Genomic DNA, 26,478 nt, shown 5'->3' with positions numbered 1-26,478 from the left:
TAGAAGGGCGTTACAACAGATTTTACAATCAGAAGATGATGACCCACCCATAAAATGAGGACACCGCTTTGGGAGGTTCCACTAAGATGTTCTCCACCTCAGAGGGAGAATGGACCATTGAAGGGTCCTTCCCTTCTGAAGGACATCTTGTACCTCCTGAAGTCATAGTCATTCTCCACTCTTCCGATCAACAGGACCATTTCCTTTTCTGTTTTTTTTACCTTGCTTTTACTCATTTTTCTTTTTTTTAAACTTTCTAGAGCGTTGAGTTTGATAGTTTAGCACATTAACTGCTTTTTGAGTCCCCAGAACTGAGGATATGGGCGACTCCCGTCAAGGAGACAGGAAGTAGAAAGACTTTGTTCCTGCCTCCTTGAATGGAGAGTGAGAATCACCCACCAAGATTTCCTCCTTTTCTCAGAGAAAGATCCTTCACAGTAAGTATCCAATAGTCTGTTTTCCATAGGAAAAGGCCACAGTCAAGACTGGGTCATCTTCTGTAGTATAGCCTTTGGAGTTTGCTTAGGTTATATTAATTAGTCAAGCCACCTGAACATTGACGCAATTCAACACTGATCTCGGTGTCTAAGGAAGAACACCATTTCCCCCCTGTCAGGTTACAGCTGACTGTAGCAATTCCACAGTGTTTTCTGGGCAAGTGACGAACAAAGGTGGTTTGCCATTGCGTGCCTCTCTGTGTAACAGCCCTAGACTTGATGGTCTCCCATCCAAATATTTACCAGGGCTGATGAGATCGGGTTGAGCAGGGGGATCTAGGTTAACATGGATTAACACTGTAGGAGGATTAATAGGGAAACAAATAATACAATAACACAATATTCATACATTAAAATATTAAGAGGGCAATATCTGATACCTATTCCATTGTGTTTGCCATTCACAGTGGCATATATGAATAAAGACTATAATATGACAATGATCACATGTTGCAATTTGAGATTGTTCATAAACAAGGAGGGTAATCTATATTTCCTATGAATACCTGGTTAAATGATGGCAAAAGCACTGAAGGTAATATACAGAATAATTCTCTGGAGGGTTTTCTTTTAATTTTTTTCTTTTGGGAAAGGTGACATGATGGCTATATATAAATTATAGTTGCACTGGTTTTATATTACTTTTTGTCTGAATTTCCCATAGTCATATTATGCAAAATACCCCTAGTCCAAATTGGATGTCATAAATCAAATTTGAGACTTTTATTTAAGTACAATGTTTATTCTGGACATTTATATATAGTAGCGTTATTTTGAACTGATCGTTGCAGCTTTTGCTGAGACAATAAACTGAAGCTGAGCAGGAGAAAAAAAACAATATAAATGATAAATAATGATGATATTATTCCAATAACAACATGCAATATTAAATAGCATAGCCCATGAAATGCCAGAATACATATGCTCTCATGAACACTGCCAAATACAGTCCATAGCTTGGCTCCTACAGTGATAAAACTGACAGAGGAATTGATTAACTCTCAGCAGCTAAATTGTTGATCTGAGATTTATTGGCTAATAGCTAAACTACAAGAGACAAACGTGAAGGGAGTTGCAATGTTAGCCGGTATTGGAAGGCCCTGTCAATTTCCCCTCTCTATAGAGCCAGCAAAGATCCCTTTTCAGAGGGTTTGTTTCCTCTTCACCACCTAGAAGGGGAGGTGAAACTGACAGAACCTTCTGGAGGCAAAGAGGAAATTAGCAAACCCTCTGAGGAGCGATCTTTCCTGGCTCTGTAGAGAGGGGAAATTGACAAAGCCTTCCAATCTGTCTTTTAAAACTCAGATTCCTGGCTAACATTGCGACTCCCTTCATTTTCGCATCCTTGTGTAATTCGTCTCTTGTAGCTTAGCTCTAAGTGAGTGTCCAGGTTGTTGAAATGGATACATTTCACTTATATGGTCTTGAGCATGTCCTTTTTTTTAGCAAGATCCTAGAACTAGTTAACAAGCATGATAAGCAAAAAAATATCCACAGATTATAGAATGAGATACAATCGTGAAAACAGTTTCATATCTAAAGAATTTAGTTGAAAATTTTAATTGGACTGCCACCAGTACGGATGACACTCAGCTCTGTCTTGAACTTCCAGCAGATCCCAGGGAGGCTGTGGAAACTGTTAACAGGAAGCATTTTGGGGATGGATTAGGGCTAATAAACCGAAATTCAATCCCAAAAATGGAGGTGCTGTTGGTGGGGGGGAAAGTTGTCTTTATACTGCTGTTTTATATCTTCTCAAAAGCAAAACGTCTGAGTTCCTGATCACGTAATGGTATCCAGGGGACAAGTAATAAAAAGAAAATGTATATTTAAGTGTTGTATATGTATTACCACAACTGCTGGTTCACATCAATTTCTCCCAATTTCTTTCAGCTTGTCCTCCCCCCAACTTTATTCAACATTTGGGGGGCATAACAGGGCGCCAACATCTGTGCAGAGATCTTTGCACATAGCACGCATAGAAAACTAACATGTGAGGGAAAAGATTATGTTGGAGCTCTTCTCACTGTGTGCAGAATAGGGTTGCCAGTCCCCCTGTGGGGGCGACAGATCTGCTCCCAGCTGCCGCCCTCCGCCACCACTCACCTGGCCAGCAGGGGGAGGGAGAAGTGTGGGAAATGGACCTGGAAGGCAAAATACCTCTCGGGCAAGCCTGCAATAGGCATGCTCCCAGCGGGGTGCATCCAGGAGTGACGTCATTGCGTTGGCCATGGAAATGCTTCTGTGCTTTGCTTGGGGCTGATTTGGGCTCCAAACAGCACAAAGCACAGGACCATTCCCATGGCCAGCATGATGACATCACTCCCAGAAATGACGTCATCGCATCGGCGCCAGGAGTGCTTGTGCAATTTGCGCATGTGCAAAGATCTTCAAACTGGTGAGTACCAGGTGTCCCCCCCCGCCCCCCGGCCAGGAGGGTAAGGGGAGCTGGCAACCCTAGTGCAGAAGGGTTTATTTGATTTATATATTTACTTCATTTATACCTACTTTCCTCCCCATTGGGGAACCGAAGCCGCTTACCTCATTCTCTATTTCTCCATTTTATCCTTGCAACGACCCTGTGAGGCAGGTTATGAAAATGTATGATTGGTCCAAGGTCACTCGCCAAGCTTTGATGGCAGAATGAGAATTTGAACCTGGGTCTCCCAGCTCCTAGTTCATTACTTTATCCACTGCATCATACTGGCTGTCTCTGATGTTTCTTTTTGAATATGAGTTTTTTTACAATCTAAAAGTATACAGTACAGACGCAGGTTTACCATATTTTTGAGAACTAGGCCAGAGAGTCCTGCGGCACCTTAAAGCCTGACCAATTTATTATAGTTTTGCAGTTGCACATTTCTGAATTTAAAAAACCCTAACATTTCTAACATGTTCATGATTATATTTATTATAATGTGCATTTCAGTTCTATGCAGTTACTTTCAGTCCAAGCCCACAGAAATCAACAAAATAATTAGGAGGAAGTAAATCTGCATAAGATTACACAGATAGAGTAGCAAATTAAATTTCATACAGTATAAAAGGGGCACAATAAAAGACAAAATCTACCTAAAGCTATGAATTTGATAATCATTATTGTCCTGCGAGACACCATATGCTTAACCATTGCTTTTTGTTTTTAAAAATGATGCTAGTATTCATATATAAGGCTGCACTGATTTCCACTGATTCCCCCCTCAGGACTTGAGTGAGCCCCCAGAAAGGTGTCGTAACTCAGTACCAGTAAGTACTGCCTCAAAAAAAGCCCTGTGCTTAACCCTCCTACTGCAGTTACTAGGAGAATTACCATGGAATCCTAACCATGTTCACTTAGAAATAACTCTCAATGAGCAAAATCTTGGAGCGTTAAAGCACCTAATAGCAGTAAAGTGCCTGCAGTTCCCAGGGCTACGCAGAAGATAAAACTACAAGGTATATACCCTGTCTGCATATTGCTTCTGAGGGATTCACTGCCTCTGAACTCTCCAGTCTTTTTTCCCCACCATGACCCCTTGTCTTTTTTACTTTTCTTTAGAAGGTTCAATCCTGCCACCATCTACTTCCACAGTTAGCTGAAACCAGCTTGAGTAGCCATGTTAGTATCTTTCTTTCTAGCTTTCTTCGGTCAATCCAATAAAATTTCTCTAGGAGTGTCCTGCCTAACTGCTGAGTGGTAGTTCTTTCAGAAATCACTAGCTACTCTAGAAAACAAGCAGATGGGGGTCTTACTGCTTTAGCAAGCCACAAGGGATAGAAAGAGCACATTCATGGAATGTGGCCACAGTGGTTGCAGACTTACTTAATTAGAAAATATCGGACATTTAAATGTCAAATATTTTCTCAAGGTTTTTTTACTGGACAGAAAGGGAAAATGCTTAAATTGGACACATGACAACCTTATCTGGGACTTCAATGGATGGCCATCTGAGGAAGGGTCTTCTGTATGGTTGCTAAGTACCCTTACCCTCCCAGTGGGACGGAGGGGGATATGGCACTCACCTTTTGGAGGTCTTTGTGCTTGTGCTCCCAGCGCAATGATGTCACTTCCAGGAGTGATGTCATTGCACAGGCCACGAAAGTGCTCCAGCAATTCTTAACAAATCAACCTGTTTCAAACCCAAATCAGCCCAGAATGAAGCATGGGAGCACTCGTGGTCTGCGCAATGATGTCATCGCACCACATTGGGATAGCACCCCTGATGCCCGTTCCTGCCCTTTCCCCCCTGCTGGCCAGGTGACTGGTGGCGGGTGTGGAGGCTGGGAATGGTGGATCCCCCACCCCCGTCGGGGCCCCAGCAACTCTAGTTTTCTTCGTCACAGCACCAGAACTTTGGAACTCCCTCCCCTTGTCAGTCTCCCTCTCTCGTTGTCTTCCACCAGCAGTTGACTTTTTTGCTTTGTTTGGTGTTCCTCCACTAACTGTTATTAGCCCTCCTCCCTTTTTGTGTGTCTATGTTTTATTTAATTGTTCTAAATATTTTTTATATATATATGGTATTTTAAATGCTGTTTTAATGTTTGAAAGCTTCATTACCTTGGGGAATCTCAGTTGGGTGTAAAGGCAGCCAAGAAGTGTTTCAAATAAATAAATTTACTTACATCTCTGAGGACCTGGTATTAGAATATGTAAGTCAGCTCCCCACCCCACCCCGCAATCTGTTTTGTCGGCTGTGCACTTGCTTTCCTCAAACATGTGACTGCAATTTTAAAAGAACAGTACTTGGCCATCCCAGTGGAAGCACAACCAAATTATTGGAAGCATGGTCCTTTCTATCACGTGAGAACAGTTTTTGCTTGCTGTGACTTTGAACTGATAAGCAAGGAAAGGACAATGAACAGTTTCTGAAAAAGTTTGTTTTATATACCTAGATCAACACTGCTTAAGAGTATTTACAGCTCAATCCTAAACAGAGGTACATCCTTCAGTGGATTTAGAAGAGTATAACTCCTTTTAGGATTGTGTTCTTAGAACTGTTTGGATTGTGCCTTTTGGAGCAGCTATTACAGTTCTCTTTCTTTGTATCGCATACATTCCTTGCTTTCTAATTTACTCATTCTGCATCCTCCTTAGACATTTACTGTTCTTTATAATAGTTATCTAGTTGATGCATTCATTTAGCAGTGGCACTGAACAACTGCTAAAATAATTCATTGATGTTACAATTTAGCTGATGCTGTGCCGCCAAATTATTAAATGCATTAATGTAAAATACATTAGCTTCACGAAGAATCTGTTTTCGTGCCAACTGCATAAAGGTCTTTTCTGCAAATGCAGGCAGCTGCAAATGCAGGCTTATTCTATTCTGAGAATTCCTATAGTTGTGGTCTGTCTTGTTATGTTAGTAACTGCCAGTATATGGCAGTATAACACTGTAGGGGTGGCTGTGAATCTTCTGTTACGTAACAGCTAAATGGTCACTCTTTATGTGTGTGAAAATTAAAGAAGATTTAGCTGAAAGATTTATTAATTTAAAAGCATATATTTTTTTAAAAAAATTGGTTCTTTGCCTTAACTTTATTTTTTGCCTAACCCTCCCCCCTCCACCATTTTATTGGTTCAGTGGCAGAAAGTAAAATCATTGCAGAGAATCACATTTAAAAATTTGCTTGTTAATTCCAAAACCATTTTATAAGCAGCAGCTCTGGTAAATTCAGTCATGTTAGAATAGCTTTCCTTTAAAATTATCTGTCTTTTAAACATTCCTTTTTTACAGTGACTGTGTAAACAATAAGATTGTATAAATATTTAGCGCTGAAGGCTTAAAAGAAGGATGGCCATGATTAATTCGTATGTTGATGAAACATGATTGACATAATTTTCACAAGTTTTGGAAATATGATACCAGGCCACAGCTGATGGGCATATTGCACTATTCCTGTAGTGCCATTTGTGCCATTCTTTGTGTGATATTAGAAGTGGTAGTTTTATGAAAGATGACTAGATATTAATTGAGATTTTAATTGCCGCTTATTAAAGGTTAGCAGTTGTGTGGCAGAAAGACAAGAGGAGTAACCAAACAAAATCCAAGCACACCTTATCACACAAGAAATGTTGAGATGTCTTAATGAGAGCCAAGCTACAAGTGAAGAATGACACTTGCCTGGCAAGTGAACAGACTCACGTGTATTCCTCCCTGTTCACTTGCCATTCACTTGCGCTCCTGGAGCGCAAGTGAATGGCAAGTGAACAGGGAAGAGTACACATTCACTCGCCAGGCAAGTGTCGTTCTTCACTTGTAGATTGGCTCTGAGAATCAGCCTTTCAAGGGTCAGAAATGGCTGCTGGAAGGAAAGGAACAAGAGGAAGATCTGCACCCATCAGTGCCTTCAGCGCACTGCAGGATCCCATCCTACATGTCTCAGTGCCATTTTATGCATGGCCCTCATTCTAAAATTCCTCTGGTTGAAACCTACAGACCATCAGTAAAAGATACTGATGAAAGCAGACTTCCCTGCCTTTCCATTCCTCCAACAACGTCCTGTGATCCCTGAAAAGGCAATACAAGGATTCAGAGGACCATTGGGGACAAAAAGCCATGCAGCCAGAAAGGGTAATGAGGCAAAATTACAGTGGAGGTTTTGGAGATTTATTGCTCATTCCTAGGACCTGTTCTGTGTCTTTTAAATGTTTCTGCAAATTCCTTTTCTTTCATAGGATTTGTCACCACGTCTTGTTCTTGTGAAGGGTTACATGAGACACAAATATTCATGAAAGAACTTTGAAAACTTAAAAACAAGAAAAGACAGGAAATATACAGGCTGTAGGGAGTAGACATGGGCACGTACCACAAAAAACCCGAACCATGCAGTTTGTAGTTCATGGGGTTTCCATGAACCAGGAACCACAAACTCCCACGAACTGGGGCTGGAGCTGGGGTTTGTGGGGTTTGGGCCATTTAAAGGGTCCTGCCACTTGCAAGAGGCAGGTCCCTTTAAACTATCAGTTGGCAGGTGGCGAAGGGGAGGGTCCATTTAAACTGCCCTTTAATACGAACCAACTGGAACCAGTAGACCAGTTCCATGGAAGTTCATGGAAACAAGCTTCCACAAACCACTGGTTCGCAACCCACGAACCAGGCTGGTTCATGGTTTTTTTTGGTTCGTATTCTGGTTCGTGCCCATCTCTAGTAGGGAGGTATGATCCTTGTTGTGAATGATGTAACAGCTAATAAGCCATCATTGCACTGTCATTTTTCAAAATAGGTTAATGTTTATCTGTATGTGACTGAACTTCCAGGCAGGGGCCATGTCATTTCTCTGCATTGTACAATTAAATCTAGCATGATAAAAACAAAACAAAATCCACAAGCCTGGGATCACATTTCAGAGAACAATGCCTGCTCATTTCTGTGCATGTGAGTTGAAATAATACATCCTCTTATCCCCTTTACATTATGAAATGCACCAAGAAAATGCTAATGCTTCCATGCTCCTATCTAGCATTCATGTACTATGTGCTGCTGCAACCCCATATGACTCACTATTGCTATCTCAAGTCTATGCAGACATTCCAAACAAGAGTAAAATAAAAGCCGCAGACAGCAAAATAGGAAATGGAATGCTAAGTAAATTGCTGGCATTAATAATGTTGCGCTTCCTAATTGTCTGCCCTCAGCATGGCTTATGTTTTTAAATCTGTGGGGACTGATAACTGGCACTTGAGCCAAGCAGTTTTCTACACCATTGGTGCACTGGTAGTTTTTTCTTTTTCTTTTTAATGCTAATATTCAGCTCAGGGAGTCCAAGGAACTAGGCAAAACAGTCTCTGAAGAGGTGGCATATACATTTTCTAAATAAGTAATCAGTTTTTTTAATAGGACAGCTAAAATAACCCAGATACCCTGAGGCTAGTTATCTTGCGGTTAAGCCTGGCAGTATCATTGAAAAGGTGATATATTAGGTGGTTAGAAGGAAAATGGTTGCAGTCAAGGAAGATTATAGTGAGGGTGATTTTAGTTGGTAAAATGCTGAGATGTACGCTGAACAATTTGATGTAAAATCAGTTTCTTTCATTAATTAACACTTCGGCGGTTGGAGTTGTGTTGCTACTATGGTTGCCAACTCCAGGTTGGGAAATTCCTGGAGACTTTGGGAGTGGAGCATGGAGAGGGCAGAGTTTGGTGGAGCAGAGAGAGCTCAGCAGGTTATAATGTCACTGAGTTCACTGTCCAATGCTACCATTTTCCCCAGGGGACCTGACCTCGGTCACCTGAAGATCAATTGGAATTCCAGATCTCCAAGTCCCACCTGGAGGTTGGCAAGCCTAGTTGCTACATGGATATTACTGTGTTTTTGGGGTGGGGGCTACAGGCGTTGCTTATCTGAATCATTTAATTTAAGGAAAAACAGTGTTGTTGTTTTTTACTCGTGATGACCACAAACCTTCCTAATGTAGGCAGAGAGGTGACAAGCACAATTTGTGACTCATGATTGACCCATTCACCACAAAAGTTGTGTAACTTTAGCCAAAAAAGTACTTGATCATGTGGGTTACATGAATAATCCTTTGGAGTGTTTCCAGGTAATGCTTTTTAGCACTATATTGAACTCTAAATAAATGCTAACGCTGCAGTAGCTTCTTCTCATATAGTTTTGGAGGGAGCATTCTTTTCCCCTTTATTTAGACAGATGCCATAGTTTACTTGTAGTGTCACTATATACTTGTTCCATGTTCAGTCCCTGGAACTCTCTGTTTAGACTCCAGCAACAAGACTGTGGAAAACATGGAGGCTCTGGAGTGGTAATTAGGCTGTAGTGGGCTAAAAGGATCCATAGTTGGGCTTGGCACAAGGAACCACCTTATCAGTTTTACAGTAAAAGTGTGTGTGTGTGTGTTCTACCCTGGAGAGAGAGAACTGTTTTTTATATGTTTGCTTTTTTAAAGAAATAGAAGCAAAAAGTTCACAAATGATACTAGTGTTTTGCTAGTGCGTATCTCTTTAAAAAAATATGGTGTAGGTTCTACCACAAATATTATCCTTAGGAACCTGTGATATTTGTGCAACCACATTCCCTGCAATGACAGCCACTCTTTGTGCAACCACATTCCCTGCAGCATTTAATGCAATGACAGCCACTCTAACTGGGATGGAAATCTGACTTTAACAGTTACAGATTACAGCAGTTTGCATGGTAGAGAATACGATATTTGTTCTGTCTGTCTGTCTTTGTGCCTGCCTGCTTGTCTATCCAGTACTGCTCCTATTGCCTTAAGCAGAAATTAAAATGGGAAGAACTTTACTTAATGTCATTTCTCTGGTGGATATTTGTTCTTTATATTTATTTAGAAAATTTATATACCACTTCTTCAGAGACCCTTCTGAGGCCCATTCCACATGGCACACTTTAAGTCAGCGCTTCTGAGTATTCACACCGATCCATGCTGAATTGGCTTGGCATTCTGCACTGCATGACATCAAGGCGATTTGGTGTCTCCTTTTTCATTTCAGGCATTTTGAGATGTGTCTGTTAGGCGGCTTAGAGTCATAGAATCATAGGTTTGGAAGGGACCTCTAGGACTAGATGACCCTAGAGGTCCCTTCCAATCCTATGATTCTGTGATTCTAAGCTGCCTTTTGTGGGAGCTGGAGCTGGAGCTGACGCTACTCTTTTAAAAAAAAAAATTCAGTGCATGCATCATAACATTGCAATGATGGAACACAGTGTGTTCACCACCCCCTCCCTCTACCTGTAGTTGCTGATTGGGCAGTCCTGTGCCCACCATTTAAAAAAAAAAATCTGGAGAGGCAATTAGCAGCAGAGCTCTGGTGGGAACCTACAAAATACTTTTCATGCTTGTTCCGATAGCAGATAGCTCTGGTGTGGTTTGAATTGCCTGCTTGGTGCAAAAACAGCACCTCTGTGCCAGAGCGAAAGATTGAAATGCTGCTGCCCAAACAAAACAGCATTCTCAATGGCCTCCTCACATCACATGGCTGTGCTCTGGGATGGAGTAGGCGGATTCTTGACCCAAGCCCCTCACCCCTGTTTCCAAATCACAGAGTACAGTTGTAAAGAAAGGAAATAAAAAAGTAAACCCAAGATGTGATCAGTGGGCAACATGAATTGTCATCAGGAAATGGGATGGACATTGTGCTTAAAGGGGAAGAATGCACAAACGTCACAGCATTGCAACTCCCAAAAAAGGGGGAGGGGGATTCACAGTTGCTTAGGTTTTGTTTCAGGCATTTCCTAACACCAAGGTATCTGTCAGATGATAAAAATGTAATTTCCGGGCGCAGTTTGTAAGGTTATGAATTTGCAGTAATTTCACAATACAACCATATGAGAAATGATGTTGCAGATTTACAACCACGTTTGAAAAAAAATAAAGGGTTTGTGTGTGGGGAGCTGGTGAGGGAAGGAGTGGTTTCCAACAGGTGGCCAACCAATCAGCACCCAGGGAGAGGGAAGGGTGGGGGCGAGAAGCAGTACAGGATTAAGATTCCTGCACACATATAAGATGCATCAGCAGTGACTCAACAGCAACTTTAAAAAAGTGGCCTTATGTACACAGGGGGAAAAGCCAAGGAAAGTTTGATTCTAAATCTCATGCCTCTTTTTCTCATGTGGAACTCTGGAGATCGAGAGAAGAAGAATGAAATCTGAATCGCTGTAAATTAACCGTGCAGAAAACACCTGAGTCAGTGCATCTGCGTACATACGCACAGTGGCTTGGATCCTAACCAAATTTCTACTGCTAGAAGGATTTTATCTACAAAGTGTGATTTCTTAGCTGCCCCCTTCTACTGCAGCCCCCAATGCCCCCCATGCTGCTGTTAGGAGATGGGAACTCCCAGGAACAGCATAATGAGGTAGTTACTAGTCAGATGTCTGCAGCAAGATGGGCAAATTAGCAAAAACCACTCCCTTTCTGTCAGCAGAAATTCTCCATGTGTTCTGGCCCAGTACAATCCATAAAAACAACCTAAAGAACTATCAATACAAAAGATATTGGCTATCATATACAAAGCTCTTCATGGCCTTGGTCCATCATACCTACAGGACCACCTCTCTCCCTATGTTCCTCCATGACAGCTTCTCTCATCTGAACAGAGTCTCCTGCAGGCGCCACCCTGCACATGGGCAAAATTAACAGCTGCATGTTCACGTGCACTCTCTGTGGTGGCCCCCACCTTATGGAATGGCCTACCTGAAGAGGTCAGGAAAGCTCCCATCCAGATGATGCAAAACTGAATCATTCAAGAGGGTTTTTTACTCAGGAAGGCTGTAGTATGGACTCAAAGAGATGCATTAGTAAAGGGATAGCGACTATAGACTTTACTACTATGAACTGTCGCTGTAAAAATAACTTTGCTGCATAGTTTCTTCTATATTGTTTAATGTGTAAGAATTGCTTATGCTCTATTTCAGCACTTCATCAACTCTGTATTGGATTTTCACTGATTTGAAATCTTTACAAATTTATATAGACTCTTACATTGTTAATTGAAATTGACTGTCTTTGAAATTGACTGTACTGACTCACGCTGTATCACCTGCCTTGAGTCTCAGTGAGAAAGGAGGACTATAAATAATATACAGAAATTTTAAAAATCACTGAAAACACTGTGTTTCTAGTTGCCATCTGCTTCACGTCTGCAGGCCAGGGCACCAGAGAATAGAGTTTGGAATGCAGGTCTTAACTGGTGGGCTGGACAGTAGAGAAAGAGGCGGTGCTTCTCATATCCCAGCCCCTGACTGTTCAGAACCTTAAATAGAAGAACTAGCACTTTGCATTGGGCTGGGAAACAGAAGGGCAGCCGGTACAGATCTTTCAGCTCAAAGGTGATATGATTCGTGTCTCCAGCCACCGGCAGTTGCTTAGCGGCTTCATTTTGGACCAGCTGAGATTTGGGGGGAGTTTTCAATGGAAGCCCCAGGTAATACACGTAACCTGAGTGTGAACACAACATAGATCAGCATGGGTAGATCATACTTTTCCTACAACAGAAGCACAGTTTTTAGGAAAGGCATCTGAATTGCATGCAGAAGTTAAAGAACTGCTGTGCACACACAGTCATATAGCGAGACTCTGCATTGCAAAGCATTTTGGGTTTTACATAAAATCACTGGAGCACAAATTACAATTTTATCACGGTATCATGAGATGATCTGCAGTGCAGTACCTAAACTAGGTTGTGCAGGCTTCACAAATCAGCCATGGACACCAGTCTCCTAGTGCAGAAAAGGAATGGATAGAAAGCACAATTGTTAGGAATAGCAGAGAAAATGAAGAATATTTACAGAGGGAGCAGAGTCATGTTTTGTTGGCAGGTGCTGGGGATAATCTGCTCCAGGTTTTGCATCTGCAAATATTATTGCCACCCCCCAAGAGATTGTATGTTCTTTCATCCTTGAAGAAAACAGCTTTGTGTTCCAGTTCATTCATTCCTGCGGGGTTAGTGCAATTTGGCCCACAAGCACACCTTGGCTTCTCCATATTCTCTATATAATGCTTCCTGAGCATCCCCCAGTGTAGCTTTTAGAATAGCCTGATGTGTGGTTTTTGCAGTGTTTGTTGTTGTTGTTATCAGTAGTAGTAGTAGTAGTAGTAGTAGTAGTAGTAGTAGTAGTAGTAGTAGGGTTACCAGTCTCCTGCTGGGAGAGGGGGATTCCCAGCTCCCACCCGCCACCCCTGCTTATCTAGGTGGTGGGGAACACACTTCCTGGGCAGCGCGGTGCACTCCCGTGCTGCTGCAGCAGCCTGATTTGGGCCAAATTGGGCCCAATTCAGGCTGAATTGGGCCACTGTGGAGCTCAGGAGCACTCAAGACTCCATCATGTTGCCCCAGCAGCATTTCTGCGCTTTGCAGTGGCCCAATTTGGGCCGAATCGAGCCTGATTCAGCCCACTGCGGAGTGCAGGAGCGCTTCCAGGAGCAGCATGAGGCCTGCATGATGATGTCACTTTCCAGAAGTGATGTCATCATGCAGGCTGGGAGCGCGCATGCTTTGCATGTGCATGAGGACAGTATTCAGGTAAGTGCCAGGTCTCCCTCCCAACTCCCGCCAGGAGGGTAAGGGGACCGGGCAACCCTAAGTAGTAGTAGTCTGTCTTTCTCACTGAGATCCAAGGTGAATTGCACAATGTGAGGGAAACTATAATATAATCAACAGCTAAGACATTTACTGAACAAAGTACAATAATGAACAACACTTAGGTCATTCAGTGAAACATACAATAGGGTATAGTAGCAGAAAATTTGAAAAATGAGCATAAATCTGAAGCACGGAGATGAAATCTTTCTGAAACAAAGCATAACTAATTTACATGGCATGTTTAGCAATGTGGAATCTCCTTAGGCCTGCATGTCTATATCAGCAGACAGTACCCCACAGAGTAGCATATAGTTCTTGCCCCTATCAATCATTTCTCTGATCTGTTTCTTATGACACAGCTCCGTCATGTGGGTAGAAAGCCCGCCTGCATACTTAAGTTTTGCATAGTGGGATCTTTCCTGGCTGTTCCATAAAGTGGGGGCTACCACAGAGAAAGCATGTGTGTGGGCAGCTGTTGATGTTGCCCAACTGCAGGGTGGTATCTGTAGAAGGTCCTATCGAGATGAGCAAAGCTGCCATGGTGGAATATAGGGGAAAAGGTGGTTGGACAGCTAAGGCCATGAAGAGATTTGAATGTGATAGTCAAGACTAGAGATTGGCACGAACCAGAAAAAACTGAACTATGCGGTTCGTGGTTCGTCAAATTTCATGAACCACAAACCACGAACTTTCACGAACCTGCCCCTGGTTTGCGAACCGGTTCATTTGGTTCGTGAAAATGTCACTTCCAGGTCAGAAAATCACCACTTCCGAGCCAGCAGAAGGTCACTTATGGGCCAGCAGAAGTTCACTTCCAGGTCAGCAGAAGGTCTGCAGGAAGTCCATCCCCTGTTGCCTAGGAAACTGATTGATTGGCACCAGGCTGTCTGCAGTGACGAACCAAAAAACGAACCAAATGAACCAGCCTAAAAGTTCATGGCAGTTCATCAGAAATGGGAACTGACGAACCATGGTTTGCAAACCACAAACCAGCCTGGTTCATGCTTAATTTTGGTTCGTATTTTGGTTCGTGCCCATCTCTAGTCATGACCTTGATGGGTACCTGATGGGAAGCCAATGGAGTGACTGCAGAATGGGAGTGATATGCATGCTTCATCTAGCTCCTGAGAATAAACGAGCTGTAGCGTTCTGCACCAGCTGGAGACTCTGAGTCAGCTTTGAGGGGAAGCCTGTGTAGAGTGCATTAGAGCAGTCTAGGCTCAATGTTACTGTGCCATGAATCCAGGCAGCCAGATCGGCCATGTCAAGGTAAGGGGCCATCTTCCAGGCTAGCCTGTGTTGAGGGAAGGCCTTTTTTGCAGCTGCATTTCTTTGCTTCTCTAGCAGCAGCGCTGGATCTAGTATAACTCCTAGGCTCTGTATGTGCTCTCCCTGCATTGAGCACACAGCTCAAAACAAAAACTAGATGCTTGAAATAGTCTTTCCCCTGCAATAATTAAAGGGGGGGAGAGAGACCGAATTCATCACTTGCAAGCTGACAAGTGAGTTCCTCTCTTAGTAATGCCTCTGGAGCTGTAGTCTGAGGCTAATTCAAAGTTACAGTGCCACCTGCTGCCAGAGATCTTATCTGCGATTATAATTTGCAAGTGATTATTCTCTTTTTAACTGTCTTTCTTGCCAAATTCTGACTGTGTGACATGAAGTATTATTTCTGGCATAGCTGTGAAACCTCTCTGTCTCTTTAAAAAAAGTCAAACAGTTAAATAAAGCAGTAGTTTTTGGTCAAAATAATCTAAGTAAATTAAACTTGGACCATTACAATTCGAAGGAGGAAAACAGCTGAATTTCAAAGGAAAGGAGTTCAGTAAAATAAATGTGCTTTTAATGCATGCTGCGTGATGGCTCCCCTGCATTGACTGGCAGCAGTGTGCATTTTTAGGACCATGCAAGAGAGGAGAAGTAGAGTCTCCATCTACAGAGGCAGCAAACTTCTGAATGCCAGTGCTGGGAGGTAGCAGCAGGCCAAGGCCTCAGCATTTACTGTATGCCCTGCTTATATGGCTCTCCAGGGCAACTGGTTGTGAAACAGTATGTTGGGCTAGATGGACCACTGGTCTGATTAACCAAATGGTTCTTATGCTCTTAAGAGATTGCAAGAGCCTCTGTTCTGACAGCTTTTTACGGTGCAATCCAGTGGAAAGTTACTTCAGTCTAAACCCATTGATTTCAATAGTCTTTGACTGGAGTAACTCTGCATAGGATTGTGCCGATTATCTTGTAATCAGTTACTTATGACTACTTACGGAGCAGTGGTTAGAGTGTTGGCCTATGATCTGGGAGAACCAGGTTCAAATCTGCACTTTGCCGTGGAAGCTTGCTGTACTAGTCAGATGCTCTCAGCCTAATTTGCCTCACAGGGTTGTTGTGGGGATAAAATGGAGGAGAGGAGAATGATGCAAGCCACCTTGGGTCCCCATTGGGGAGAAAAGTAGGGTATGAATAAAGTAAAATAATGTTTTTTTTAAATACTCAATGGTGAGAGGAAAGCACTCTGTATATACTCAATGCCTACTTTTCTTCACTACTTCCATGTTGCAGGGCGGAGTGATGACTTACAAAATATAAAAACAGGGATTTGTTGCTGCTGATCATTGGCTCAAAAAAACCTTTCTTGAGGATGAGACTGTAGGATGCTGAGATCATAGCCAAACAGCTTTAATTTCATAAATCAGACATATTGTTTCCGTTCTCCGGATCCCAACAACACGGTCATGGCAGGTGCTTCAGACTTAAGCACTAGATGGGATCCCCAGTCGGCTGCTGAGCGTGTGCTTCTGGCTTCCTGAGTATAAACACAGCATGAGGCAAAATCTGTCACCTGCGCATGTTCTGAGAGCTGTCAGTTTGGGGGCTGTATTATAAAGCAGAGTAACTGTCTGTTATGTAATGATGATTGACATGTATAGGAGCCAATAGCGATGGGAAGAAACAGCAGGAAGACTCGCCTGTATCTCTTGGTGATTCTGGCTACACTCACATGTATGGGTTGTTTTTTTTTAACAGAGACTACTTGGGAACGGCCAAGCAGCGTGCCTGGGACCCCAAAGAGCCCCGTGACACAGAAGAACTCCTTGCCTACAGGTACGTGGTGTATCAGCATGGAGGGCATGTGCCTTTGACTTCCTGTCAGCAAACACATACCCATGCAGGTGCATATAGGTTCAATTTAGACATCATGTGAAACTCTTAACTATGTTTGGCTTGTAGTCACTCTAATCCGGAATTGCCTCAACAAATGGTAGTTTCGTTGCCTTTTGTGGGTAGCACTGGAGAGCATTGTTGGCAAACAAGCCAGAATTGCACCAGGATTTCTGCAGTCATACATCACATGAAACAGGGGTTAAGGCTAACTTTGATTAGTAAACCGCCTTCAGATCTTGACTTCAGATATTGATTTATTGGACTCTAATTAATCAGAGTTAGTGAAGTGGCCCACATTCAAATAGTCATACTCTCTGTAGATAGCTTAGTTGAACCATGGTTTCACACAACGTCTGAACTGAGCCATATATATATACACATACACTTTCACTGTTTGATACTTTGTGTTGTATGGAATTCTCTACGAAGTGAAAGAGTAGCTGTGACTCTTCAATCACCTTGTCATGGAAGTGGTGCTGGCAGGCTAGAGCATGTCAAGTCCTCAGCAGAGATACAGCCAATGAAGGATTGGTTTGAATTTTTTCTTGCTTCTGTGAACTGTCTCTTGGCTGTGAACAGAATGTTTATAGCCACAGTGCTGTTCCTTTGAGACCTTAAGCAGTTTTTAGCAGTGAGACGTGTTTGGTAATAGAGAGCATCAGGGTGCCGGAATGAGACTTGGAGCACATCTCACTTTCCCAAAGCTAGCTCTGTCCTCCAAATTGCAGGAGTTATAAAATACTTGAGAGTATACAAAGAACAGTGAGGAAAACCATATGCCATTAAAGAGGAGCGGAAGGGGACTTAAGACGAATGCTTTGCCTCTGATGCTTCCAAGAACCACCATTTACCCGGCCTTCTTGTAAGCAATTCCGTTCTCTTAAAAGTGGCACCATGGCATGATATTTATTAGGAGATGGTGCCCTAAAATCTATGAGGAAGGCAGACACAACCCACACCAGGTTGAGGGGGTGGGGGGAGAGAGAAGACTGTACTTTATATACAAAATCAACAAATGTGGCAACGGTCACGTTTCATATATATAAAGATCCCCCCCCCCCCCCATCAAATTGTGACTAAACCAATCTCTGGCACGGGCTTCTGTATGTTATTTGAGAGGTCTTGAAATTGTGTGGAAAATTTAGATAAGAGAATAGGCCAGCCAAGCATCAAGCCCCAATGCAAGTAAAGAAGGAGCTTTACCATGACCGGAGAGAGTGGAAGAGATCAGCCAAGGAAACAGAAATATAAACAGTTCTTGACAGGTGCAACGTAAATAAATCAGTGTATGTTTAGGAGTGGTTCCTTTGTGTGGGCTTGCCTTAACCTTCCTACAATTTCACCCAGGCTTGAGCTTTTACAATAAATGATTCGTCCCAATAGCCACTCTTTAACTGGTGCACTCATGTGAAGATTATCGCCTCTTTATATTTATGCAGTTGGTATTGTGGTAATCTGTAGTGTGTGTTTATTTCAGACTTCCTGGATTTGTGGTGTAGTGGTTTGGAATATGCATTAACACCTCTTGAGGCATGCCAGGTTAAACTTCTTTACGTTGACAGAAAGCTGCAGATGCTGTAAATCCATTTTCTTCCACTATTTAGCTATACACCCTCTACATCATAAGCCATGTGTCTCTTTTTTTACAGTGAATGGTTATCACATACCAGGAGCCTTGGTGTCTCAACTAGAACCTAGCCACATGAGTCTCCGCAAAGTCAGCAGTGACCCTCAGGTAAGCACAGAGAATGTTCTTGGATGCTGAGAAAGTCTGTTCTCTAAATTTATTTAGACATACCACTGATAGATACTTCCAATGAGAAGGAAGCATTGGAAAGTGCTTTTCTCTCTTCAGTTTTAATTTAATGATAACTCAGTTTGTGCCAGTTTTAATTTAATGATAACTCAGTTTGTGCTCTGAAGCGTGTAAGACCCTTGTATTCTCTGTTTCTCTCTCTGTTTGCTACTTTTATTTCGGGGATGTTCTTATTAATTCTGATCACCTTGAAGCATCTGTGATAGTTTTCTAGTGTGGAGTTCTGCTGTCTGATCAAGCGATGTACTAATCACTTTCCATTTAAAGGACTGATTGGAATTAGTTCCTTTTCTAGTAACAATTTCATTGAGCATCCTTTTACGTTATGAGTCTCTGTTCTTTAGGCAGTTTTTTAAGATTCATTCTAGGATTTTTACAAAATACGATTCATCTTGCAGCAATAAATTCCACATTCTCTCATGATTAAAATGAAAAGTTCTCCTCGTCTCCAACCCTTGCAGCATGCTGAAATAGTGCTACCAAACAAGTGACTTAAAGTTCTCTAGCGTAAAGTTCTTTGCACTGGGTAGACTTTTAGATCAGAACTTTCTAAAAGTTCCATTAGTGTTTTATATTCTCATCACTCAATATAGTGAGAACGGCAAAGGATAAATTATCTTCCCAGCATTTGTGAAGCTTGCATTGTAGCCTATTGGATAACGTGGTGACAACTGTGTTTCCTCAGTCCTCAGAAGTCATCCTGACTTGGTCTTTGCCAGTAGCATTTCCAAACTGTAACGCAATATTCATAGTAGCTGACAGATGTGTTTTTAAACACTTCTGCAGTGGACTTCATTGTTTCAGAGCTGTGAGGCCCCGCCCCGCCGGCCGCGTCCTCCCCTCGTCCTGCCGTCCTCTGGGCTGCCACCAGGGGGCGGTTGAGGGAGCTCCCTCTGCCTCAGACTTGGTAGGGGCAGTGGTTTGAGCACCAGCCTCTGCCTCCTACCTGCTGCCTTGGAAATCTCTCGCACTCTCTCTCTGACCAACCTTCCAACCAGCTTTCTCCTCCCCGGCGTCATCGGGAGCTTCCCTCTTATAGTCCCTCCTGGTTCTGCCTCCTGCCTCTCCACCAATCCCCTTCCCCGAATCGCCCCTCCCCGGTCCCGACACCTGGCTGCCTTCACCTAGTTGGGCTAGACACCTTTCCATCACCCCCTCCGCCCCTGCTGTTGCCTCTGTGCCCGTTTCTCCCCTCTCCCACCCTTCACCAATCCCCAGTGGCCTTTCAGACTGAGGAGCCCTCCCAAGACCCGTCCAGCCAACCCAGCGCGGGGACGGCTCGCTGGGCGTTCCTCCCCTCCTCTGACCTGGCAGAGCCCTCCCCCTGCCGGCGTTCAGCCGCGCCCGGCCCTGGGGTGTGGCGCGAGGCGGTCGCGGCGGTGACTGTGCTGGTTTCTCCCCGCGGCCGCCTCCCTCCTCCCACTCTGTCGTCATCGCCGCGCCGGGCGGCCGGCCCGCCTTCGGCTTCCTCCCCGCCGCGAGCCTCGGCGGCGGCGCCCGTGGCGGCGGACCCGGTGGCGGCGGCGGCGGCGGCAGGCCCAGCTGCTCCTGCGTCGCCTGCGGCGTTGGCGGGCCTGGCCGTCCCGGCGGCGGCGGCGGCGAGCCCGGCCGCTCCGGCCGTAATGGCGGCCGGAGGCCCTGCTGCTCCGGCGGCCGCGGCAGGCTCGGCGTTGGTGCGCCGGGGGAACCCGAGGCGCCCGTCCTCTCCGGGCCCGCGGCCGCGGGCCTCTGGGTGAGTGGGGGTGCTTGGTGGGGGCCGGGAGGCTGGCAACGGGCCCTCTGAGGGTCCGTCGGCTCGGGGGGAAGGGCCCAGTCCGGGGTGGGTGAGGCCCACTCCGGACACACCCCCCCCCTGGGGTCCGGCGCTTCCTGGTCCATCTGCTGTTCCGGGATCCGTGACATGTAGTCCGCATTGGCATGGAGTCGACCTGGCCGGTGCCGCAGCTGAAAGCTGAAAGGGAGCAGAGAGAGGTACCATCTGAGAACCCGTGGGTTGTGGTCCTTCATGCGGGCCATCCACAGCAGGGGGGCGTGGTCCATGACCAGGGTAAAGTGGTTGTTGGACAGGTAGAACTGGAGTGCGCCTACTGCCCATTTCACCGCCAGGGCCTCCTTCTCGACGGTAGTGTACTTGACCTCCGCGGGTTGCAGCTTCCGGCTGATAAACAACACGGGGTGTTCCTGGCCGTCGACCTCCTGGGATAGGACCGCCCCCAGCCCCACATCGGAGGCGTCCGTCTGGACGAGGAAGGGTCGCTCAAAGTCCGGGTTCCGTAACACGGGGGCCCCAGACAGGGCTCCGCGTAAAGCTTCGAAGGCCTGGAGCCGGTCGGGGTTCCAGCGAATCGTGGCGGGCTGGTCCTTACGCAGGCAGTCGGACAGGGGGCTGGCTCGGCTGGCGAAGTGGGGTATGAACTTGCCGTAGTAGCCCACCAGCCCCAGGAAGCGCCGCATCTGGCGTTTCGTTCGAGGGCGGGGGCTCTGCTCCAGCGTGGTGACCTTATCGGGCATGGGTCGGAGGACCCCGTGGCCCACTTGGAACCCCAGGTATGTGAGCTCCTGGAACCCAATCCGGCTTTTGCGGGGGTTGACTCGTAGGCCGGCCCCGGCCAATGCCGCCAGGACCATGTTCAGGTGCTGCAGGTGCGACGGCCAGTCTGGACTAAAGATGATGATATCATCTATGTAGGCCCGGGCGAACCCTTGGCAATGGGCCAGCACGTGATCCACGAGGCGCTGGAAGGTGGCGGCCGCCCCATGCAAGCCGAAGGGCATGACTTTGAACTGGAACAAGCCATGGGGGGTCGCAAAGGCCGTCTTCTCCCGATCCTCAGCTGCCATGGGTATCTGCCAGTACCCCTTCGTGAGGTCCAGAGCTGACAGGTAACGGGCCGTTCCCAGTTGATCGATCAGCACGTCGGCCCGGGGCATGGGGTAGGCGTCAAAGGTGGCAATGGCGTTGACTTGCCGGTAGTCCACGCAGAAGCGGACGGAGCCATCCGGTTTCCCCACCAGCACAATGGGGCTCCGCCACGCGCTGCGGGAGGGCTCAATCACGTCGAGACGGAGCATGTCCTCTACTTCCTTGGCCACGATCTCCCACCGTTTTAAGGGCAAGGGTCTCCAGGGGGCTCGCGCCACCTGCCCGGGGGGGGGGGGTGGGTATGTGGTGGACCAGCACCGCGGTTCGGCCCGGCCGGCAGGAGAAAAGGCCGGGGTGCCGGCGGACCACCGCCCTCGCCTGGGCCAGTTGGTCCTCCTGGAGGCCTGGGTCTAAGATTGGCTCCTCTCCGGTGGGTCCGCTTGGGGTCCATGGCAACTCGCCAGCGGGAAGTTCAAGGGGGTCCGGAGATAGGTTGCATTGGAGTGTCTCCGCCTCGTGCCAGGCCTTTAGATCATTGACATGCAGCCTCTTCCGATGCCGGGGACTGGGCCCACACTGGACTTCGTACGACAGGGGCCCCCGCACCTTAGTGATGGGGTAGGGTCCACGCCACGGGGCCCCTGGGCCCGGGCCCATGACCCGGTGGTGGACTAGGACCTTCTCTCCCACCTGAAATGTTCGAGCCCTGGCTCCCCGGTCGTAGTAGGCCTTCTGGGACCGCTGGGCCTCGCGGAGGTGCTCACGGGCGGCGGCCCGACACGCCTCGAGACGGGCCTGAAGATCCCGGACGTACTCGGGGGCGGGACGCCCTTCGGGGGAGGCCACCGGGTCTGGTTGAACCTCTCTACCAGCCCGTCAGTCTGAGGGTGGTAGATACTGGTAAAAATCTGTCGGACGTGTAGTGTTCGGCATAGGTGTCTGGTGAGCTGGGCCGTGAAGGGTTTCCCGCAGTCCGACAGCAACTCCCGGGGCAACCCCACTTGGGAGAAGAACCGTAGCAACACCCGGGCGACCCCTGGGGCCTTCATGTCCCGGAGGGGAATGGCCTCAGGGTACCGGGTGGCATAGTCCATCAGGACCAGGATATAACGGGCCCCTCGCGGGGTCCGGGGCAGGGGACCGACGAAGTCCATAGCAATCCTGGCGAAGGGTTCCTCAATGATGGGCAACGGGGCCAGTGGGGCCCGGGCTGGCCGGCGGGTGGCTTGTCGTTGGCAAAGCGGGCAGGCCTGGCAGTAGCGCTTGACCTCTTTGGTTAGCCCTGGCCAGAAGAAGTGGGCCTCGATCCGGGCCACCGTAGCTCGGGCGCCCTGATGGCCCCCCCACGGATGGTCGTGGGCAGCCTGGAGGACCTCCGGGCGGTGGGCAGCCGGAACCAACAGCTGGGACACTTCACCCTGGCTCCCTTTGACTAAGCGGTACCAACGCCCCCCTGCACGGACGACCCGCGGTAGCCGCCCTGCCCGGCGGGGGTCAAGGACCCGGCCCTCACTTACTGCGGTCATCCGGCGTAGGTCCTCCAGTGAGGGATCCTCTGCTTGATCGGTGGCGAACCGGGGTTCTGCTCCCCATCCCTGGCGGAGTTGGGCCGGGGCATCCCCGGCTCCGCTCCCCCCCGGGCGCTCCGCGTCGTCTTCCTCATCCTCTCCGGCCAGGACCTCTCCAGCTTCCTCCCGGTCGGGGGGGAGGGCCGTCTTCATGGCGGGATGGAAGTGGGGGGAGTCCCTCCCCAGCAAGACCGGGTAGGGTAAGGCCTGCACCCGGGCCAAGGGCGTCTCGCACGTCTGCCCACGGTACGTCACGGGAGCCAGGACAACCGGGCACTCTTCCACGTGATTGTGAACGCAGGCGATGACGGCCTGGCGGACCACCGGCAGGTCCGGGGGCAGCAGGTGGGAGCGGATCATTGACACGGAGCTTCCGCTGTCTAGGAGTGCCGTCAACTTCCTCCCCATCACCGAAACCAGGACGAGCATGGGAGGGGGCCGGGGGGCCCGACTCGTCGCGGGCAGGGCCGTGTCCCATCCCAGGTCGCACTCCATCAGGGGGCATTCCCTCTTCCAGTGTCCCCGTTGCCCGCACGTGAAGCACGGTCCTTTGTCTCCCGTCTCCCGGGCGGGGCCGCTGGGTTTGGTTGCAGTGGGGGTGACGGGTGGTGGGAGGGCCAGCCGGGGCCCGGCTGGGGGTCCTCCGGTCATCCGCCCCAGGTGTCCGGGAGCAGGCGGCCGAGGGCCTGGTCGGGCTCGCCCTCCCTTTTCGCCCGCGTTACGGCTCCCTTCGTTACCGAGGCGAGGGTCCTGCTTCACGGGCTCCCGGGACTCCACGGCCATCACGTTTTCCCACAACGTGGTGGCTTCCTTCAGGGTGGCGGGCTTGTTGTAAGCCACCCAGTTCCGGGCCCGAGCGGGGATCACCTGCAGTAACTGCTCGAGCACCACCTGGTCGGCTATCCTCCGGCCCTCGTCCGTGGTGGGCTTCAGCCAGCGGTAGGCCGCGTCTTGGGGCCGGGAGCTGCTCCAACCAGCTGGGGTGGGGAGGTGCGGGCGCGGGGGCCTCACGGGGCTGCTAGTGCCTGCATTCTCCACCAGTTTGTGAGGCCCCGCCCCGCCGGCCGCGTCCTCCCCTCGTCCTGCCGTCCTCTGGGCTGCCACCAGGGGGCGGTTGAGGGAGCTCCCTCTGCCTCAGACTTGGTAGGGGCAGTGGTTTGAGCACCAGCCTCTGCCTCCTACCTGCTGCCTTGGAAATCTCTCGCACTCTCTCTCTGACCAACCTTCCAACCAGCTTTCTCCTCCCCGGCGTCATCGGGAGCTTCCCTCTTATAGTCCCTCCTGGTTCTGCCTCCTGCCTCTCCACCAATCCCCTTCCCCGAATCGCCCCTCCCCGGTCCCGACACCTGGCTGCCTTCACCTAGTTGGGCTAGACACCTTTCCATCACCCCCTCCGCCCCTGCTGTTGCCTCTGTGCCCGTTTCTCCCCTCTCTCACCCTTCACCAATCCCCAGTGGCCTTTCAGACTGAGGAGCCCTCCCAAGACCCGTCCAGCCAACCCAGCGCGGGGACGGCTCGCTGGGCGTTCCTCCCCTCCTCTGACCTGGCAGAGCCCTCCCCCTGCCGGCGTTCAGCCGCGCCCGGCCCTGGGGTGTGGCGCGAGGCGGTCGCGGCGGTGACTGTGCTGGTTTCTCCCCGCGGCCGCCTCCCTCCTCCCACTCTGTCGTCGTCGCCGCGCCGGGCGGCCGGCCCGCCTTCGGCTTCCTCCCCGCCGCGAGCCTCGGCGGCGGCGCCCGTGGCAGCGGACCCGGTGGCGGCGGCGGCGGCGGCAGGCCCAGCTGCTCCTGTGTCGCCTGCGGCGTTGGCGGGCCTGGCCGTCCCGGCGGCGGCGGCGGCGGCGGCGAGCCCGGCCGCTCCGGCCGTAATGGCGGCCGGAGGCCCTGCTGCTCCGGCGGCCGCGGCAGGCTCGGCGTTGGTGCGCCGGGGGAACCCGAGGCGCCCGTCCTCTCCGGGCCCGCGGCCGCGGGCCTCTGGGTGAGTGGGGGTGCTTGGTGGGGGCCGGGAGGCTGGCAACGGGCCCTCTGAGGGTCCGTCGGCTCGGGGGGAAGGGCCCAGTCCGGGGTGGGTGAGGCCCACTCCGGACAAGAGCGCTGTAACACGTCTGAAAATATAAGGTGTAATGGATAGAACTGAAATATGAAGAACCACTGAATAATATAGTGGCATTTCTATTCAGTCCTACGTGCCTGTTGAATAAAATGCAGTTAATTTAAAGTGCTATTTTCTAAATGATAAACACAACTCCAGTGAAATCTGTGTTATCTTACCCTGTTGCTGTTAATTTGATACTGCTTTCCCCCAGTTCCTCGAATTTGAATGCCTCGTGTAAACTAATTTTTCAAACGAGGCTTCAATTTTCTTTTGTATTTCATATGCTTTCAAATTAAATAAAAAAGCTATATTAACTAGAACGTGTGTGACTTTTCACAAAATAATGAAGCAAATGTTTTCCATTTTATGTACGGTGTTAACAGCAACATTCCAAAATTATGCATTTTGGCACTAAAATGTTCTTAAGCGTTCAGACAGGCATGTTTATCACTTGCATGTGTGAAACATCCATTGCAAAGCAAATACCACAAACACAATTTTCTTACCACTACTACTTCAGCACAATTCAGAAAGTTTATTCATGGAGTCCCAGGACCCGCCTAGAGTAATAACCATGTGGGTCAGGAGGTTGCCATGGAGAGGGAGAAAGGGGAAAAATTACTCTGTTCTTCCTCTTCTGTTGGTGGAGATCTGCTCTAGAAAGAAGCAGGAAGGAGCCATTTCACGTCTTTCCCCTCCTCACACAGCCTCCTGACCTGCATTGGTAATACTCCATGCAGATTCTGAGATCATAGCAATAAACTTTTGAAGATCAGGAACAGCTGCCGATGAGGGAGAGGAAAGCCAGGAAGATCAGTGACCCTCAGCACCTTCCACTGACAGATCATGGGATCCAACCCATAATTTACTTCAGTTTTTATCCCAGGAATTCAAAAGAAGGCTATGGAGTAGTTAAGACTAATAACAAATGACCTTCCCAAGATGGCTTCCTAGCTGAGCTGGTGCTTGAACCTGAGCTTTGCATGTCCAGATGCAATGCACTAGCCACTGTACCACATGGTCTTCTAGTTGCTGGTGCATCAAACAATATGTATGCATGCCTTTAGAATAACTTTGCAACTCATTCAGAAAACTTTAAAATGTCAGGGAGCCAAGCATAGCATCAGACTAGGATCTGGGAGATACAGGTTTGAATCTGTGCTCTGCCATGGAGATTGCTGGTGACTTTGGGTCCATCTCACACTGTTGGCCTAACCTACCATGCAGGGTTGTTGTGAGGATAAAATGGGAAAGAGGAGAATGAGGTAAATGGCTTTGAGATTCACTGAGGAGAAAGACAAGGTATAAGTAAATAGATGCACATTCATTATATGTTTGGTAGGTGAGCGAAAGTTGCCATCACTTGCTATCCACTGAGCCTTTTTAGGATCAGCAAGTCTTATATGAGAACATTGGTTTTAAAAAGGTCTGCTGGCTA

At 47.9% G+C, this 26,478-nt stretch overlaps 1 protein-coding gene across 2 annotated transcripts in view; it reads left to right on the top strand.

The window, feature by feature from the left end:
• GAS7 (growth arrest specific 7) overlaps positions 1-26,478 on the top strand; it is a 142,701-nt gene that overhangs the window by 91,635 nt on the left and 24,588 nt on the right. For both annotated transcript variants that reach the window (XM_054978841.1, XM_054978842.1), the window contains exons 3-4: positions 16,565-16,642; positions 18,352-18,437. In XM_054978841.1, coding sequence (XP_054834816.1) covers positions 16,565-16,642; positions 18,352-18,437 — 164 coding nt within the window. The remainder of the gene's footprint in view (positions 1-16,564; positions 16,643-18,351; positions 18,438-26,478) is intronic.

Source organism: Eublepharis macularius, chromosome 4, assembly GCF_028583425.1.
Source record: "Eublepharis macularius isolate TG4126 chromosome 4, MPM_Emac_v1.0, whole genome shotgun sequence".
NCBI classification, from domain to species: Eukaryota; Metazoa; Chordata; class Lepidosauria; order Squamata; family Eublepharidae; genus Eublepharis; species Eublepharis macularius.
The sequence above is the reverse complement of the archived record's forward strand: the minus strand, read 5'-3'. Positions and strand labels throughout refer to the sequence as shown.